This window comes from Plecotus auritus (assembly GCF_963455305.1).
Source record: "Plecotus auritus genome assembly, chromosome: 3".
Lineage (NCBI taxonomy): Eukaryota > Metazoa > Chordata > Mammalia > Chiroptera > Vespertilionidae > Plecotus > Plecotus auritus.
In genome coordinates, this window is record NC_137772.1 from 197,259,723 (window position 1) to 197,278,831 (window position 19,109).

General features: G+C 37.5%; 1 protein-coding gene across 23 annotated transcripts in view; it reads right to left on the reverse strand.

Moving 5' to 3' along the window:
• PLEKHA5 (pleckstrin homology domain containing A5) overlaps window positions 1–19,109 on the reverse strand; it is a 216,445-nt gene that overhangs the window by 57,314 nt on the left and 140,022 nt on the right. For 12 of the 23 annotated variants that reach the window (XR_013960293.1, XM_080662925.1, XM_080662926.1 and 9 more), the window contains 6 exons: window positions 17,897–17,997; window positions 14,335–14,450; window positions 14,020–14,037; window positions 10,266–10,730; window positions 5,144–5,609; window positions 1,848–1,931 (listed from right to left, as the gene is read on the reverse strand). Coding sequence is in view for 22 of the 23 variants with exons in the window: in XM_080662925.1 (XP_080519051.1) it covers window positions 1,848–1,931; window positions 5,144–5,609; window positions 10,266–10,730; window positions 14,020–14,037; window positions 14,335–14,450; window positions 17,897–17,997 (1,250 nt within the window). In the remaining variant the exon portion in view is untranslated. Of the gene's footprint in view, window positions 1–1,847; window positions 1,932–5,143; window positions 5,610–10,265; window positions 10,731–14,019; window positions 14,038–14,334; window positions 14,451–16,363; window positions 16,493–17,896; window positions 17,998–19,109 lie in introns of those variants that run through there. The other 11 variants (XM_080662933.1, XM_080662927.1, XM_080662922.1 and 8 more) reach the window with 3 other exon arrangements.

The following is a 19,109-nucleotide window of genomic DNA, read 5'->3' on the forward strand; positions in this document are numbered from 1 at the left end:
GAGAAAAATTAGAAGGTAGGTAAGATTCCCCACCAGGCCAATCGGATAAATTTTTCTTCATTAGAAATACAGTAAAGTATGAATGTTGGCAGTGTTATAAGCCATAAAATAGTAGTGGGTGTTTCTCTGAGCTTTGTTATGTTTAAAAACTGCAGCCAGGCCAAAGGGAGGCTCTCCTCACTTAAGGGCTACAGTGTGCTTTTAAACTTCCAGGCCAAAAGCTTTCCTGAGATCCATTTGTTTTGCCTACAGCACAGCTTTATACCAGCTTTCTTCTGTTGTTCATTTGCTGTTGCTCTTTTTTCCCCCATACAATTTTATTTTTAGGGACAGAAATCATTTTAAACTATTATTTAAAATGACATTAAAAACTTAGGCCTTCAGGTGAGGAAAATGTCAGAAGTAAATAAACCAGTTACTACTGGTTTCTTTAGATAAAATTGAGTATATAGGTGAGACAAAAGTCTTTTATAGTAAATAGTCTAAGAATGTGTGTATGACTTGAAAAAGAAATTTTGTAACAAAAAGAGTAGTTGCTTTTAAACTGATGCCAACCACATCTTGTGACCTCATGACTGTGGGTAGTCTATGTCTTATGACCAAGCCCTGGAGGTCTGACCAGGGGAAGGGTAGGGTGGAGTAAGAGAATTAAATACCAGAGTGTTATTTGGCAGGCATACCAAAAGAAGAAATCATCAAACTCTGGTTTGTTGTTTATGGAGTTAAAAAGATAAAGAGATATTTTCACAAAAGGATGAAGTTGTCCAATTAAGTTTACAAGACATTTGAATTTTGAATCAAAATAAAAAGAGGCACATCTGACTCCCTCAAAAGTAGATGCTAAATAATTTTTATCCTAAATACCCACTAGAGGGAGCAAGGCAGAAGAGAAAATTTTATAGTATGATATTTAGCATTATCTTATGTCCAATGTCTGTGTTAGATTTACAATTTAATATTTGAAAATTCCAACATCTAAAAGTTTTTAATTTTAGTCAAGCAATATTTTAACCTTGAATGAATAAACCACAAGTAATTTAAAGCCAGGGAATCTTCCTTATATCTAAGTGTGTAAAAGATAAAAGAATGTTTGTAAAATACACGTAAGATGAATTTGTTCTGATTACTGCAGGAAGAGAATTTTAAATAAGGAACAACTACAGTATATAGGTCTTCAAATCACATCTCCACAGAAAGTGAAACTACCTACTGATAGATACTAAAGCATAGTTCTCCTGATAAAAGAATGCCATTAAAATAAAATGATGAAAAGTCATCTTTTCTCTTTAACTTGAATAATAGTGTCCTGATAATATAGCTCCTTCTCACCTTGAACATAACACTGACAATAAAATGATAATGATTAAGTATTTTTATAGTCTCTCTTTCTCTTCATAAATATGCAAATTAGTTTTTATTCTGCTCTAAAGTAGTTAATCTATCTAAAAATCCACAGCAGAAACTTCTTATTAGGCTTGTAGTTTGACTACACATGGTAGCTTGCTGAATTGGTTCCACTAATGACCTATCCCAACTTCTGTTTTAAGGATGAGGGGATCAACACCCAACGCAGTAGAGAAACCCACTCAGGTTCTACAATAAAACTTCAAAATATAATCTTATATGGAGGCAGTCAGACATTTTAGGGAGAGCTATCCAGCCGGACTCTGAAATGGCTACATGATTCCAGATTCTTCTGATGAGCATTCTCTTCCACAAAAATATTCACGGTTTTTCTCTGGGAGGCACCGGTCTGAAAATTCAAACTTACAAGCTATGTCAGATGTGTGCTATCATGTTAGCACATACGTAAAACATGATATGGTAAATAGAGATATCATACTCACTGTTTTGCCTTGCAGGCTCTGGGGACTGACGGACTGTAAAGTCAGGCCAGCTGGCATTGACCTCCTGTCAGGCACATAGACATGCTAGGAAAATAAAGGCACAATATACATATTTCTGTGGTCAATGTCAGAGATGAGAAATCTTAAACTTATACTGAAGAATACCATTTAAAAATTGCTGTAGTGCTTATGAGAGAAGATAGATACTGGTGGAGGTGGAAAAGGATACTGGGGGGCGGGGGGAGAAATGGTGATAGAAAAACAAATTAAAAAAAACACAAAGAAATAAAATATTTTAAAAACGAAACAAAACAAAAACAAAAAACAAAAAACCCCCAAAAGATAGATACTAGAATTTCTTGACTAAAATATAGATGCCGACAGGGTAATTCTCTATCGTCTGGCTCAGTGGTTCTCAAACTTATTGATCTCAGGAGCCCTTTATATCCTTAAAAAGAAAATTTAGTGACAAGAGGGATACTGTTTTACAGTTTTGAAAATCTCTTTAATGTCTGGCTAGATTTTCATATTTGCTGCTGTATTCAATCTATTGTGATACTCTTTTTTAGTGGAAGTACACAAAGAAAACCCCACCTACAATTTATACATATATATTGAAAAGGAAGAACTTTAATAGCTTTTTTTGGATGATTATAAATATCTTTGAAATTACACTAAATCTCGAAAAGTGATATTTTCTTAAAGGTTAGTTGCAAAGTGGTATCTGAAACTGTAACAATAAACTTTTGTACTCTGTTTCAGTAACATCCATTAGTCTATTTGCAGTTTAAATGACCCTCCTATCCATTCATGAATTTGTAGTATCAAACATTGGTCATGTGGAAAATACTGGTTTAGTGAGTTACGCAGATGTTCCCAAGTTGACAGCATACAGCACTAGTAATTCCCATTTGTTAGTACCACCACTGATCTTAAAGCACTGGAAAGCTAGCAAGCTCACAGCGGCAGATACGAGATTTCCAAAATTCTAATTTTTGCTTGAAAGCTCAAATGTTGTCATCAGTGACAGATACTGTCAGCTGCTTTCCATGAAGTGACAGGCTAACATTTCACGTTGAGAAGTGTCTGTCAAATACTAAGTCTGTCATTCGTTTCAATACTAAAACTACATTTTGTCTGTCATTCATTCTTTCAAGTAAAAATGGTGTTTCATGAAAAAAAAAAAAAAGAAAAAAAAAGTAGCTAGTTCAGCTTGCAACTCAAATAGTTCAGCATGCAACTCAAATAATCATACAGGTGTTTTTCTGGGAGACAACCATTAGTACTCTGGTATGCAATAGAAATGCTTGAAGTATATTTCCCATTTCATCATACAGAATATTAAAATGATAAAATTGTCCTTTACTGTTTTATCAAAGGGATTCTTTTTTTGAAATGTTTTTACGTATTTTGAGAGAGAGAGAGAGAGAAAGGGAGAGATAGAGAGAAAGAGAAAAACATCAATCAGATGCCTCCTGCATGCCCCCTACTGAGGATTAAGGCCAAAACCTGGGCATGTGCCCTGATCGGGAATCTAACCAGCAACCTTTTGGAACATGGAACCAACACTCAACCACTGGGCCACATCGGCCAGGGCTCAAAGGGATTCTTAAGTGAAACTGCTCCTTTATTTATTTTTACTGCAAGTATATGGCCGTGAAGCATGGTTTGGAGCCTCTCCCTCGATTTAGGTACCAGTTCTTCTACCCAGCGTTGCTTTTGCACTCTTTGAAAATGGTAGCACAATGGAAAATGCCTTATTATTATTATAAAAATAGTTTTGAACTTACTTACTGAGAGAATCATGGGGACCCTCAGGGAAACCCCCACCTCCCAGTGGTCTATGGGTCATACTTCCAGAACCACTGATCACATCAAAGATAAGATTGTTAGGGGGTGGGGGGAATTGGCAATGTTGGAGAAGTTTATTTGAGAGGAGGGGTTAACTGGGAACTGAATAAAGAGCACATATTCATTTCATATTTATTGTTAAAACAGAAGATAGGCCTAGCCGGTTTGGTTCAGAGGATAGAGCATCGGCCTGTGGACCAAAGGGTTCTGGGTTCGATGCCGGTCAAGGGCATGTACCTCAGTTGTAGGCACCTTCTGAATGCAGGAGGCAACCAATCGATGTCTCTCTCTGTCTTTCCCTTTATCTTCCAATCTCTCTAAAAATCAATGGAAAAACAGCCTCGGGTGAGGATTAAAAAACAAACAAACAAACAAAGATGATAATTTTTGGCTGGAAATACAAAAAATACTAATAAATATGAGAACACTTTTCAACCACACATTAATAAGTTGTATTCGATCAGATTTCTCTTGAATGTTGTTACTATCTTTATCACATATGATTTGCCTTTGGATGTACAAAGTGACAAACACTAAATTTTGTGACAATGAAGTTCAAAGTGAGCCTTTTCTTGGCAAGACTCACTTCCTCCAGTCAGAAACTTCCTGACTGACTTGTCAATTTCTAGCTAACTCTTATTTATGGGAAAAGCAAGGAAAGACTTTAGACATGATGTAACGGAAAGATTCAGCCTATCACAAGGATAAGAACAAGTGTATTTTAAAATGGTATAAAGCAAGAAATTCCTTATAATTAAAAAGAAAATGAGAGGACAGACATCGAACAGGCTGTCTGATCGAAACAACTCTTTAGCATTATGACAAGCTGATCGATAAAAGCATTCCGAAGTCAATTCTAATAATCTGCTAAGCAATGCTTTAACTAACTTAAGATACAAATTAAAACATGATCTTTTAATCTCAATTTTTTAGAAGTATATACCAGTAAGCATTGTAATTCCAGTGTTAAATTAGTATGTAAGGAGATATTTCAATATGCCATATACTCAGCTGGTGGTTAGGAGATGAGGTTGGCAGGTGTAGAATCTGCAAGTGAGTGAAGAGCCAGTAGAAATGCATGTGGTCTGAACCTACATGGAAAGCTGATGAGAGACGCTACCAAGCAGAAGAATGCATAATGCATCCGCTCAAGAACTGTTCCTGAGAGGTTTGATACATGAGATTTTGACACTGCAGAATATTCTTCCTTAATTTTTAAAACAAAAAAAGGAGCTACCTTGCCTGTTCTTCCCTATTTTCTTGTCTCACATTCATTGCAGCTGTTCTGTGAGCTTAAAATTACTTCAAAAATAAAAATAAACGCACAACAAAAAATATAAAAATAAATAAATGAATAAATAAATGAAAGACTAGTGTACTAGAAAAAATCCACACACCACAGCATGCATAAAGCAGCAGTTGACACAAGATTAGCAGCCTTTTACCTTAGGGTGATGGGCCCTGTGCCTGCGGTCTATCGTCACATCTCCTCTCTGAATTGGTGAGGTCACCTCTGATCTGTAGGTCCGTTGAGGGGAGTATCCCTGATAAGCAGCTATTGACCCATGGGAAGGTGACGTGGGAATCGAGTGCATTGTCTGGTCCGAAATATTAACCATGGTCTTAGGACTGGTCAGAGTCCCATGCCGAGGGAGGGTGCTCTGCTTATTATAGAACTGACGCTGCTGCCACTCGTACAGCTGCCACATCGTGTCGTCTCTCATGGACCTTCGCTTCTCCTCTGCGCCGGGTCCCACTAGTTTGTCATGAGGGGACGGGGTTACACTGCAGAGACTCTCAGGCCTGGTCTTGCTGTTCCGTGGGAGTGTTCTATAACCTTCCGGGTATCGGGCCATGACCTGGGCTCGGTGGCTTGGCATATTTCTTGGTAACGTTTGGTAAGAAATTACTCTAAAATAAAAGAATTGAAATATGAAAATGAAGGGTAGAGTTGCTTTCCAGATTCTGTATTTTTTTCTTCTGGTAAGTACAATATATCTGAGGACTTTTTTTTTTTAAAGAACAAAATATTGATTATTATACAAGGCATACATTATTAATGAACACATTTTAATCTTTTCATGAAATTTAATTTGATGGATTTAGTACATTACGTAAACAGCATCTATGTCACTTACATAAAAGACCATTAGTTCTACACAATGCACAGTTTGGTTTAAAGAAGAAAGAATATTTATACTTCTTTTATAACTAAGACTATTCAATATCTAATCCCATATTTGTCACACATCTTATTTGTTTTTGTATAAGAAACAAACTCCTAGAATCTCATTCTTATATATATCACCAGGCAGTTAAATAGGATTTTTGTATATTGATGGAATACCGAAGTCTTTGAGTTGTGCCCAAAGAACATGAAGACAGGAAATGAACCATTAACTGCAGGTCTATGTGGCTCCTTCCCTTCAGAAAGCATGATCATAGAAAAGGCACATCAGTACATTTGTGTTTTAAAGAAATAACTTCCCTTGATTACTTTTCTTAACTTGAAAAATAAAAATCACTTAAAGCTAAAGCTAAAAATTTAAAGACAAAATACTTAAAACCCAACATTTCAGACATAAAACTGAGAACACAATCTGGCCAAGTGAAAATGTGAGGGATTTGGTTTTTTTACCTAGAAGATGATTTTATCACCAAGTTATGTTACAGCTTGAAAACCCCAAATCTTATTCTGTATTCAAAACATTTCCAATTTTTTCAACCTTTTCCCTAAACTAAATTTCCTTCATCATGCTAATTGTTCTTTATCTTTTCAATGTCTCCACTCATAACGGGCTTGCTCAAAACAGAACAAAGCCCTCCTAGATGAGAAACACTGCAGCAAGGACCATCTGGTGACACTGGGGCTGAAGTACCAATGCTCTGATATGACCAGTATAAAAAGCTCAATTCTTGCTGCTTTCCTTCCATAGACTCCCATCTCCCCTGCTTGGTCTCTCTCCCTGTTCCCCCTTGAAAAAAAAAGGCCAGAGTTGGCAACCCATGGCTATCTGCTTAGGAAGCTTGTCAGTCAGGGGAATTTGATGCCATTCAAGGAATTCTGCTCTAGTACTAAAGTAATTTACCCGGCATACCTTCGTTTACTTGCTCTTTCATATACTCAAGAAATACTAGAGTGGCCTTGGCATGCAAAAGGCTCTAGATTGGGCACTAAACTACATCACAGAAGCATATACTGAAAATATAAATGGTATTAACTTTACATCAAGTTTGGAAATGCGTGAAAAGATCATTTACAATCATATAAGGAAGGGGTTTACACTGTCAATCTAAAACACGCTAAAAACTGCCTATAAACAAATGTGTAGATTCCAGTTCAGAAAATACAATCACACTAGACACCTGTCAGTCCTCTGAAGTGCTCCTAACATGTGAGCGGCAGCCTGCTGTAGCGATGTGTATTGAACTTGAACTGTAAGCCCATCATATGGTCATTAACACAGGCTGACTAACTAATGACCACAAAGTTTAAAAGCCTCCTCTGCCATCTTTGGGACCACTTTTGGGGAATTTTAAAAAACGAGGTTATTGATCAAATAAGTTTATTTTTATCCCATATCCTGTCCAGCATTTTGAGACCTGTTTTTCAAAAACTACAGTTTCCTTCTGTGGTCTTCCCCAAATAAATTCAAATTCAGGAAAACTGTGACTTACTTTTAAGTGAAAGCTTAAAAAAAGGAACCCTGGGGGCTCCTTCGTCAGGTTTAGTGCTCCATTCACCAGCAGCTGCCTGTCAAGACCGTGAAAACCCAGGCCCTGGGATTCCGCCAAGCTGAACAATGGCCTAAGCAGGGGTCCTCAAACTTTTTAAACAGGGGGCCAGTTCACTGTCCCTCAGACCGTTGGAGGGCTGGACTATAGTTTAAAAAAAAAAACTATGAACAAATTCCTATGTGCACTGCGGGCCCGGGACGAGTCGGCTGCTAAGCAGGACAGGCAGCGGCACCCGGCAGGCCGGATAAATGTCCTCGGCGGGCCGCATGTGGCCCGCGGGCCGTAGTTTGAGGACGCCTGAGGGCACCGTGCCATCTCAGCAGTGCCCCCCCATGCACAAAGAAGGTTGAAAGCTCTGTTCACAGATGCAGGGATCTACTCTCTGACTACATATGAAACCTGTTTTCTTTCTACCAGAACTTGAAGAATAAAAGCAAGCCTTTCTTAAAGTTTTACAAAATAAATTTTTACCATGAACTGCCATTAGGCTTCTTTCCACCAATAAAAATTAAACTATTTCATTATAAAACAGCACAACTATTTTTTCCCCCCAGTATGAGGTTTACATAATAATGGAGATGATATATCTCAACGGTCCATACTGGACACTAGCCAGCGAAGCCAAAGCTGGAAGAGCAAGGCAGAGAAACCTTAGCTCAAAATAACCTCAGGCCAGCAGCCTCCAGAAGCTGCCTTCGAAGAAAGAAGTCGCAAAAAGTTTGTATCGATGTTAATTATACCCATCAAGGGACCTAAAAGTGCTTGGGAACTAATCGTCATGCTCAACCATTTAAAAACTAACTCCCAGATATCTGTTGAACTTTTTTTTAACCTTCAGCCGTAAGAAAGTATGATTTTACTTGTAGAAAAGTGATTCCACAAAGAAGTGAGATTTGACTTGCTGGGTGCACATTCTGCAAATCTTCTGGCTGGCATTTTTATTATTGTTTCCTGAAAATGATTACTACCTTAGCAAGTATTTCCAAACATTCTTTCTTTCTTTTCTTCCCAGAACAACCTCTGGCTCCTCTTCGGTCTAATCAAACGTTACTTTTGGGAAATAGCAAATATTTCTGGCAATTCTCCCTTGGGAAAGTTAGGAAAGGGAGCACTGAGGGTGGGGAGGAAGAATATGGGAGTGAGCCACACATCACTGGAGAATGTTTTTGCACCTTGGTGGAGCTGACAAAAGATGGCGCCACGCGCACCCAGGCTTTGGAGCTGTGCTGCTGAACAGAAGACAGACTTTGGCCAACAACTGCGGATGTCAGCCATGACAACCGAGCAAACTGGACGCACCTTCCTTAGATGTTTCCCTATTAGAATACGTTAATCTTCATTTAATAAAAAACATTAATGCCTTTGTTTTCTGGTTTTCCATTCCTGAGAGGTAAGAGTTACAGTAACTCTGAAGTTAATTTTTATGTACACATGCCAATACATTAGAGAACTTTTTAAATTTTGCATCATTAAATTCTCGATGAACGACAGAGCACTTTTTCTCATCCCGTAGGTACCTGCTTTTCCTCCATTTCCTCTGGCCTTCATTTTTGTCTCCTTGGCAGACAGTCCCTTACCCCTTCCCTTCCACCCCTTAATTTAACCCGCACAATCATTCATTACCTCCTCTCTTCCCAAATCTTTTCTACACAGTAAAAGGCACCAGACAACTTTGATGACCAGGCCCCAGAGCAGGGAGTCTTTCTTGATTTTGCTCAATCACTCAAACCAGACTTGAGCGAGACCAGTTTGCAATCAAGCACATTCGAGCACTCAACTAGACAAGTCAAATGTATCTTGAACACATCTCGCCCCCCGACCCCACCCGCCCCAGCTTTTCCTCATTTCAGTTACTCCAATAGCTTTTGAACTTCCTCCAATTTATTCTCCAGATCCTGCAGCCAGAATGATCTTTCTGGAACACAAATCTGAATACATATATTCCTGCTTCTCTCTCCAGCCTCGCTTCTCATCCAGCACTGTAGCAGTTGTGCCTAAGCTATACTGGATGTCTTTGGATTCCTTTTCCCGCTCTCTATCTAATCCGTATTTCTGCATATCTAAACCAACAGGAGCATATCTTTATATGTCGACTGTATCCTGTTCCTCCAGAAAGTTTTTGTGTGAACTCCTGGACTGTGTTGGCAGTCCCTGAAACATGTTCTTATAGCATCCTGTTCTTCCTCCACTGTATCTGTCACTAGATACTGCACTTGTTTATTTAGCTTTCTCCCCTCCTAGATAAGAACCTCTGGGAGAAATCTGGACTGCACCTTTTCATTGTTTTATTTTCTGGCCCCATGATTAGCACATAGTACTTAACAATAAACGTATGAAAGAACATGTGTGTGCATGAATGATAAATGCTTAGATGAATAAATATAATACTTAGTCACGTGTATTACGAGTTAAGAAAGTCAGGGAAGGAGATGGAGAACTAGAGAGCATAAGCCATTACTTCTGTTACTTGCCACAGGAGATCTCTGCACAAGTTACCAATGGAAGTCAGTCAGAGGAGGGAGGTGGGGGAGAGGGGAAGAGGGAGGGTTATCCCAAACCAACATGGTCTCTACCCACAACCTAAGCCTTCTCCTTGCTGGGCCACGGGAAAATTAACTCCTGGTCATTATTAGTAAAGTTGGGTGACAACAATAGCAGACAGAGAAAACGACTCACATTTGATTCTATAAAAAAAGATACAGTAACAAAACTATAATATCTAAATCACAATTTAAAGTAATACCTTTAACTGGCGTCTCAGAAGCCAATCTCCCCCAACACAGCATGAAAGAAACTTAGGCTCATAACACGCAACAGCAAGACACTTACCCCCTGGCTTCTTCTTCCAGACCCCTCCCCTTCTGGATTTTAATCCACTGCTCCAACTGCTGCATTGAGTTGGTTCTTTGTATGATGCGGTCAGCCTCTGGGTGGAAGGGCCCTGCGTTTGGATGATTGCCCCCTCTGAGATCTGCCAGGCTAACATTGACTGTTTTGTTCTCTGAACTATTCATATTGACTGGCCTGTAGTGCCCGGTCTGAGCCGGGCCTGCTGACCCATCATATTCAGATGGCAGAGAATTCAACTTGACACTATTAATTTTTGTTAATGGTCTATCTTGACCATCCTTCTGAAATCCATATTTTTCAGCTTCTAATGCCTTTTTTTCGTCACTTTTGCTGATTTCCTTGTTTTTCTGGTTATTCTGGACCTCTGGTTTAATCAGCACTCGATGGTTGGGAAAGTTATTGATTTCTTTTGCTGGTGCATTTTCAGAGGTGATCTTGTCCACTCTGAAATCAGAGAAGAAAATCATAGTGAGTCAGATGAAACAATGGACATATTATTTCTGCGATTCAATCTAGGAAAGATGTAAAATTACCTTTTACTAAAAAACAACAACAAAAGAACAACAAAAAAAACCTAACAGGGTCACTGAGGACAAGCCAGTACAAATCCTCTGTATGAAACAAAACATACAGAGAGTAAAAAGTGGTGAGTGTACCCAGCATTAGAAAACTGGAAATAAAGCAAATAAGATTGCCCTTTCGCAGTGAAACCACAAAAGCCACACTTCTAGCAGCATCTAGCCATTTGAAATAAACAACATAGCTTCCAGCCAGGAGGGTTAATTCATCATGAGACAAACATGAGCCTGGTTTGTGGAAATGATGACACCAGGAAATTATAGTCTGGTGCTATCAGAGATCTGAACCACATGACTAACCAACTCTGTTCATATTCAAGAGGATCCGAGTTTTGGTTAATAGCTCTTGGAGCCAGACTACACATACTCAGCTTCCAGCTCTACCTCTTCCTAGCTGTTTCTGTCTTTGGGCAAGGAGAAGAAAATTACTGTGCCTCCATCTCCTTTTTGGTAAATGGGGAAAACTGAAGGATGTTATGAGGACCAGAGGAGTACATCAGTGGCTGCCACATTTATTAACATTATCACCCCATTCCATCAAGCAATTTTGGGTTAGAATCTGGCATCCCTTGTCCATCTTTCACCAGAAGGATGTGCCGCTTAACTGTGTGTGTGTCTGGACCACTGGGCAGTTTCACTGCTCACCATCCCAGTTGCTATCTCTAGGTCTTTCTGATGAGCATCAGGTGCCCTGAGACCAATCACTTCCAGGCTCTGACAAGGCCAAGCTGAGTGTCTGAACCTGCATGAAATGGCCAAGATCAAGCCATGCCGGGAGCCTTTCAGGGACTGGCCACACTTCAATACGTAAAAATGCTGTTGAATCCTAAGCGTGCCACTGCTGCCAGTTTCAGTGATGTGCAGACAATAATCCATATACACAGCTATTGATAGGTAGTTTGGAATATGATCAATGAGGCAAAAGTGAAATGGGACTATTTTTCTTGAAGTAAAGTTCTGGACTACCCATTTATTCAGGTTAGATAAAATGTATAGCATCTAGATTGGAAGCAATATAGATATTGAGAAAATTTACTGATATGCTATGGAGTGCCTTCCCCTTGAAAGACAATAGTCAGAAGACTTCCACAAAGGCACACTCATCCTAAATTTGGAGGTGGGGTGGGAAGGAATTTTTATCATGGATATCAAATATCTGAAAAGACTTTTAAAAAACTCAGTTACTTCTAGTCTATCTAAAGCTATATTTTAAACTAGAACTGCATTGTCTTTTGTCTTATTTTCCCCCCCAAAAATTTATCATTTAAAAAAATGAAATAAAAAAAATCACATATGCTGACTTTTCTCTAACTGGAATAAAACTGATTTGGAAATGTATGCTAGGATAACATAACTAATGTAAAGCTTGTGATCTAACTTTAAAACGAGTCATTTAAGTTATTATAGAAGATACATGCAAATATAGAAAATTAAAATAATAGGCCACAGAGATGGAAATTATTCAGAGAATGTAAGTTATGCTTAGATTGCTTTATTCCATCAATGATCTGCATACTAGGGGACTATGTTATTGTTCACAGCTCAAATACGTTAGGAATTCAGAAGCAATGCACTATCTAGTTAAAAACTGAATGTGATAAGCCTTAATAAATACTTCTAAGTATTCTGGCCATATAGGAAAGAGAGCCCATTGCCCTAAAACCAAGCAAAGAAAATACCCCAATAGTGCCCAGCTGGTGTGGCTCAACAGTTGAGCATTGACCCAGCAACCAGGAGGTCGCCGGTTCGATTCCCGGTTAGGGCACATGCCCAGGTTGCGTGCAGAAGACAGCCAATCGATGAAAAATATAAGAGATAGAAGTAAAATAAAAAATAATTTCTACATGACAATAGTGACTGACACCAGGCTGGGCACATAGGCAGTGTTCAGTAATTCCTGGCTAACCACACAACTGGCTAAAAATCATTACGGGGATATAGTAGGTTACCAGAAGTCAAACCAAAATATTGACTGTCATCTTTATTACCCTAAGTTATGAGTAGTTATTAGTTTTTAGAGTGGAAAGTATCAGAAAAAAAAGGTTAAAGTTCTGAAATAATAAAGTACAACATAAAATACTGAAATTATCTGGAAATCAAGTATTTTCATTATTATTTTGATTTCTGTATTCTAAATAATTCCCTAACAATTTTACTTTGAAGTTAAAATTATTTTAAGATTTTCCATTAATTATTTTCACCTACATTGTTTTCTCTAGCAATCAGTGCTAACCACTTCACTGTTATGTCCATTCAGGTCATTTTAACGAATGGAATTCCTTTTATTAGGTATCAATCCAGAATATGCATATAGTTGAGGTAGTTTTTCTTAAAAATATCTGTCCTGAGTTCAATCATGGGCCTTCTTTTTTTTATGTTCCTTATTTTTCCCATGGCTCAATTACTAGTGATTACTTAAGTTGCTTTGGACTTGGCATTTTAAAAAACAAATAAATACATAGCATCAACTTAAGTCTTTTAACCAATAAGTCATAAGACTTTATATGAAGTCTACAGACAATCCTCTTTTTTCCTGAGAAGAAAAAATACCCAGAAGCACAAGTTAGCATTTTCCTTTTAAGACCTGCTCAATTATCGCTGACTGGGAAAAAATATTTTAACTTTATCATACATCTTTCTTCAAATTACAGGAATATAAAAAATATTTTTAAAGAGCATTATTCAGCTTTAGAAACAGATTTCCTCTCACTAGTTCTTAATGTAGTTTAATATTAAAATGATCCATGTTTAAGCAGGGGAAAAAACCAGATCAATTTTAATAGTACATATTCATATTATCAAAGAATCTAAGTGCTAAAGTTTCAAAAGAAAGGATGTAGATTTCAGCAAAAAGGAGATATATTTAGAAATAATCTATATACTTGATGAATTATTTTCTGGAGACATTAATTATAAAACAATCAAATAACCAGGCAATGCTGAAAAAAAAAACAACACACACACACACACACCACCACCACCACCAAAACTCATAAAATTTTATTTCAATTTATCAAACTTTAAAAACACACAACATAATTTTTAAAATATAATGAAATTAACTTCATGAATATAAATTCTCTTCTAAGATTTAGGACCTTAAAAAAAACACCTATCTTGTGTAGTTTTAAGATAACAATTAAAAATGTACTTACCGGAAATTAAAGGTAATTCTGTAAGAAGAAAGAACATTCAGTTTGAATGTTAGAATTCTGGATTCACCTCAGTACACTGATAGGTGAAAATGAATAAGGAGGGAAGGTGGAATAAAAATGCAGGTGGTATCTCAGACTAACTTAGTAAGGTGTGCTAATTTTATATAAAACATGAATGAATCCTTGCTTTCTGAGAAATGATTTCATACCATGACTACTAAACTAAAATGATATGTACTATGATCATGACATACTTACAAGGCATGGAATAAAATGTAAGTGGAAATCACCATTATTTTTCCTACAAGCCTTTACCTTTTCACAGGTTCTGTCTGTACCAGGGCAGCATCTAACATGGCTTTCATCCATAATTCCATCTCCTTTCCTGTATCAGTGCAGAAATAATAGGTCCGCATGTTTGGATGGGCTGCCTGATTGAAAAGGACACGATCGCTTTAAATAGGAATATGGGATCTGGAAAAGAAAAAAAAGTTAAGTGGTTCTGTGCACAGATCACTACAATGAAATTTCAAAAGAGCAGACTTATCATATCTACAGACATAGAAATAAATGATTTAAGAAAAATATAATTCAACCTTGAAATTGTATAAATATTAATTTTTCCTTTTAACTTTACAATTTTTCTTAAAAAACAAAACAAAACAGGAAGAAAGGAGGCAAAAAATGAAGCACTTAGTTGTGTCTGTTCCATGTACAAGTCCCTAGTAATTTCCATTTACTAAAATTCATGCTTTATTCAAGAATGTACCATGCCAGGTTAGTGTGACTCAGTGGCTGAGCATCGACCTATGAACCAAGAGGTCATGGTTCGATTCCCAGTCGTGGCACATGCCTGGGTTACGGGCTTGGTCCTCAGTGGGGGCTTTCAGGAGGCAGCTGATCAATGATTCTCTCTCATCATTGAAATTTCTATCTCCCTCTCTTTTCCTCTCTAAAATCGATACAAATACATAAAAAAAATTGTTCCAGAGAAACCAGCAACAAAAGTAATAAATATGTACATATCTTAGTATTTCCCCTTGTTAGATATTCCTTTAGTTCTCAAAAGGTGCTACTCTTAAAGCATCTGTCTCATCTTTATAGACACCTATACACAAACATAACAGATGTATCAATAATCCCAAATGGTATGTCCCTTTAACTTTTATTCTCAAGTTTCAGAGTTGAAATATAAGTGTTTTGGGTTTAAGGAAGGAGGCCTATGTAAGTGGTAAGTTGTGTTTGTTTGATTTTCTTTATGGTGGTTCAATGTGCCTCTATTCTAGAGAAACAGGAAAACAGAATGAGGAAGGTACTGATGAGACTGCTACCCAAGTTGTGAGCGCTGAGCTCAGCTTAACCCAGGGGCTGATCAGGCAAAGATGGACAGCATCAATAGCGGCATCAAAGTAAAACAAACAAAACAGGCCACGGTGGGGATTCTGTGGGGGAAGCATTCTTCATTTCCATTTGAAGATGCCCATGACAGTTTCTTATTAGACAATGAACAACAAGGAGCAATAAATAAAGGCTATTTCAGAATAGAGTGAGGCAAAGAAAAGAGTACTAAGTATGTAGTTAGTCTGCAAAATATAAAAAGACGAGAGAAATAAATCTGGAACCACAAACTTTATTCCAATATCTTGACTGTCTGGCTTTACCAACAATGTCAATTAGCTTCTTCAACACTTTCTCCAAAAACATCAGAATATAAATAAATTCAATAAACACAATGATCAAAATAACTATATAACCAACAAATCTCACTTAACTATGTAAAAGATATAAAACGATCTATAGAAATAACTCAAAAGAGCTTGGCTGGTGTGGCTCAGCATCTACCCATGAACTAAGAGGTCACAAATTCAATTCCTAGTCAGGGCAAATGTCCAGGTTGCTGGCCTGGTCCCCGATAAGCAGCATGCAGGAGCAGCTGATTAATGTTTCTGTCTCCCTTCCTCACTTTCTACAAAAAAACAAAAAACAAACAGCAACAACAACAAAAAAAAAACAATAGAAAAACACACAAAAGAAAGAAAAGAAATAGCTCAAATGCTGTATGTCACTAAAATAATTAAAACCTCCACAAAGTGTAACTGGTCTGAGTGGGATTTTGGAGAAATAAATAAAGATCACTGTCCATATTTTGATCAACGGAAGGAAGACTGGCTGGTGCTAAGAAGACCCAGTTGCAGCCCTGACTCAGACACTAACAAACCACACTTGTGATTTGACAGGCTTTCCACCTGTGAAATGGAAATATTTACTAGATGATGGCAAAGTTCCCTATCTAGCTCTGAGTTCCACACACTGTTTAACAGTTGTCTATGAAGTTTCTACTTACCATGGTGATGAGCAGTAGCATCAGTGTCAACAGACTTAGTAGTAAAAGCAGCTCATAAATTCAGAGGAAACATCACAGAAGAGAAGATTTGAAACAGAAATTACTATCATTGTTACAGATAAAATTTAAATTAAGTCAAATAATTACAGAGATAATACACTTAACAGTCACTTTTATTGCTATTTTAACATTCTAGTATTTTTTAAGAGTCTAAGAACCCAACAAAATGTCCTAGGAATAGTATAAATTCAACAAACCTTTGCCAAATTAATGAGCTAACAAAAAACAAACAAACAAACAAAAAAAACAACCACACACAAAAAAATCTAAACCCATGGTCAAATAACATTGTCTATGTCACACAGTGCTAAATGTATACCTTTTTAACAAGAAAGGGGGTGGTACTCAGGTCTGCTAGATTTAATAATAAATTTTACATCTCAAATGTTTTCTCAAAAGTACCTGATGTTCATGATGTAATAAAAACTAAAAACTAAATAAATAAATAAATAAATATCTTTGCAAATATTCTATAAGATCATAAATGTACACAGTTGGTGTCTCTTATAGTACTACTTGAGGCCCGGTGCATGAAAATTCATGCACTGGATGGGGGAGGTCCCTCAGCCTGGCCTGCACCCTCTCACACTCCGGGAGCCCTCAGGGGCAGGAGGCGACCCAGCGATCAGGGGAAGGCGACGCCCCCATCACACCTCTGCTGCTGCCACTGCCACCAGCGCAAGCCTCGGCCAAGCCTCGGCCGGCCCTGGTTACCTGCGCCTCAGGCGGCCCTGGGGGGCTGGGCATCCACCATCCGAGGCTTGCCTGCACCTAGGGCCAGCCCTGGGCCGCTGGAGGGCTGAGGGACTCCAGAGGCAGGTGCACGGCAAGGCCAGGCCGCCCCGGCAGGGCTGAGGGGACTGGGCGCCGCCATCTTTGAGGGTGTGACAGTCAATTAGCATATTCCCTCCTTATTGGCTGTGGGTGCCACCATCTTTGAGGGCAGGACAGTCAATTAGCATATTCCCTCCTTACTGGCTGTGGGCGCTGCCATCTCTGAGGGTGGGACAGTCAATTAGCATATTCCCTCCTTCTTGGCTGTGGGAAGTTTTTTTTTAGTCTGAAGTACATCATGAACATCAGGTACTTTTGAGAGGCGTGAGGGTCACTTAGCATATTCCCTCTTTATTAGATAGGATTCCCCCAAATTTATTATGAAAAATTCAAGCATATAGTAACATTAAAAAAAAAATAGTAAAATTATCACCAGGACACTGATAGCTATATATTTACCAGTTATTAGCATTTTTACATATTTGCTTTATCTAGAACCATTTGAAAGTATAGACATAAAGCCACTTGACTCCTAAATATATGACTTCTTAACTAAACGACATTCTCCTCTTCAATCACAAGACTATTAATATATTTAAATATAAAAATGACTAACTGAAATATCTTTTTGTAATAATCTATTTTTTCAATCAATGCAAGATTCAAACTAAGAATTAAAAAGTATGAATATTTCCTTACCTTAAAAGCATATTTGCGGTTAATGTGATCCTCAGAGGTAAGCATAGCTATCTGAAAACTAGGCAACAGTATGCTTCCCAAGATACCCTCTTCTTTCTCATCTAAGAAATAATTGAATATCTGATTAGAATTTTAAACGTCCTCATGAAGAAGTAATTTTCTAAAACTTATTTTGACCAAATCAAAAGGCTTTTACATATAAATGAACTGTATTCATGTACTGTTTAGTCTGGTACTTTATAAGGTGTTTAGGGAAAATATTAAATAGCCGAAGTATATTCTTCTTTACTTTCAACAAGTTTCCCTATCCTAAGCAAATTAAAATTGGTTCCACACGTCAGAAAAATGTCAATTAGAAATGAAAGCATACATTTGTTTGGCATACAAATGGAATTTTACAAAGTCCTCTGACATGTGATTTATTGAAAATATATTAGCATGTAAGAAATGACAGTACTGTATATAATTAATCTACCCACATTCCTATGAGGATTAAAAAGGCCAAACAATTTTGAGCCCAGACAAATGCATGGCTCTCCTGCTAACAACCTTCAGGCTTGGCTCAAATGACTCACCAATAAGGCGTCCCTTTACCCATTTTAAAATGCTTCCCAGAGCCGTCACTTCTTTCTGGAACTTTATTACCCTCCACCCTCAATACCTCTCATATACCATTTGTTTCTTTCTATCTATCTATTATCTATCTATCTATCTATCTATCTATCTACCTATCTATCTACCTACCTACCTACCTATCATCATCATCTTTCTCTTCTCATTAGAATGTAAACTCCCTGAGTAGTAGATGTTCAAACATTTTTGAGTAAATGAATATACCTGGAAGTATATATTTTAAGCTATACCATAAAAATTCTATGCTTTTCAGAACATATAACCTTGATGGTTTGCTTTTATCAGTCATTCTGATATACAATAAAGTTGTGGGAATAAATTACAGGCTTATAAGGTAAGCACATAAAACAAACTTAGGAAAATAAAACATTTATCTTGGCATAGTATGGATTCATATTATTAACTTTGTTTGGGGGCAGAGATGTTTATAAAAGCTGAAATATATAGTTCATTGTTAGAGACTCATGAGACAAGTTAATAAAGCTATGCATTAGGCTGATGAACTCATCAATGAAAAAAAAAACATTAGAAATTTTTTTTATTTTGCTTGCCATTTATTATTATCATAAACTTAACAAGG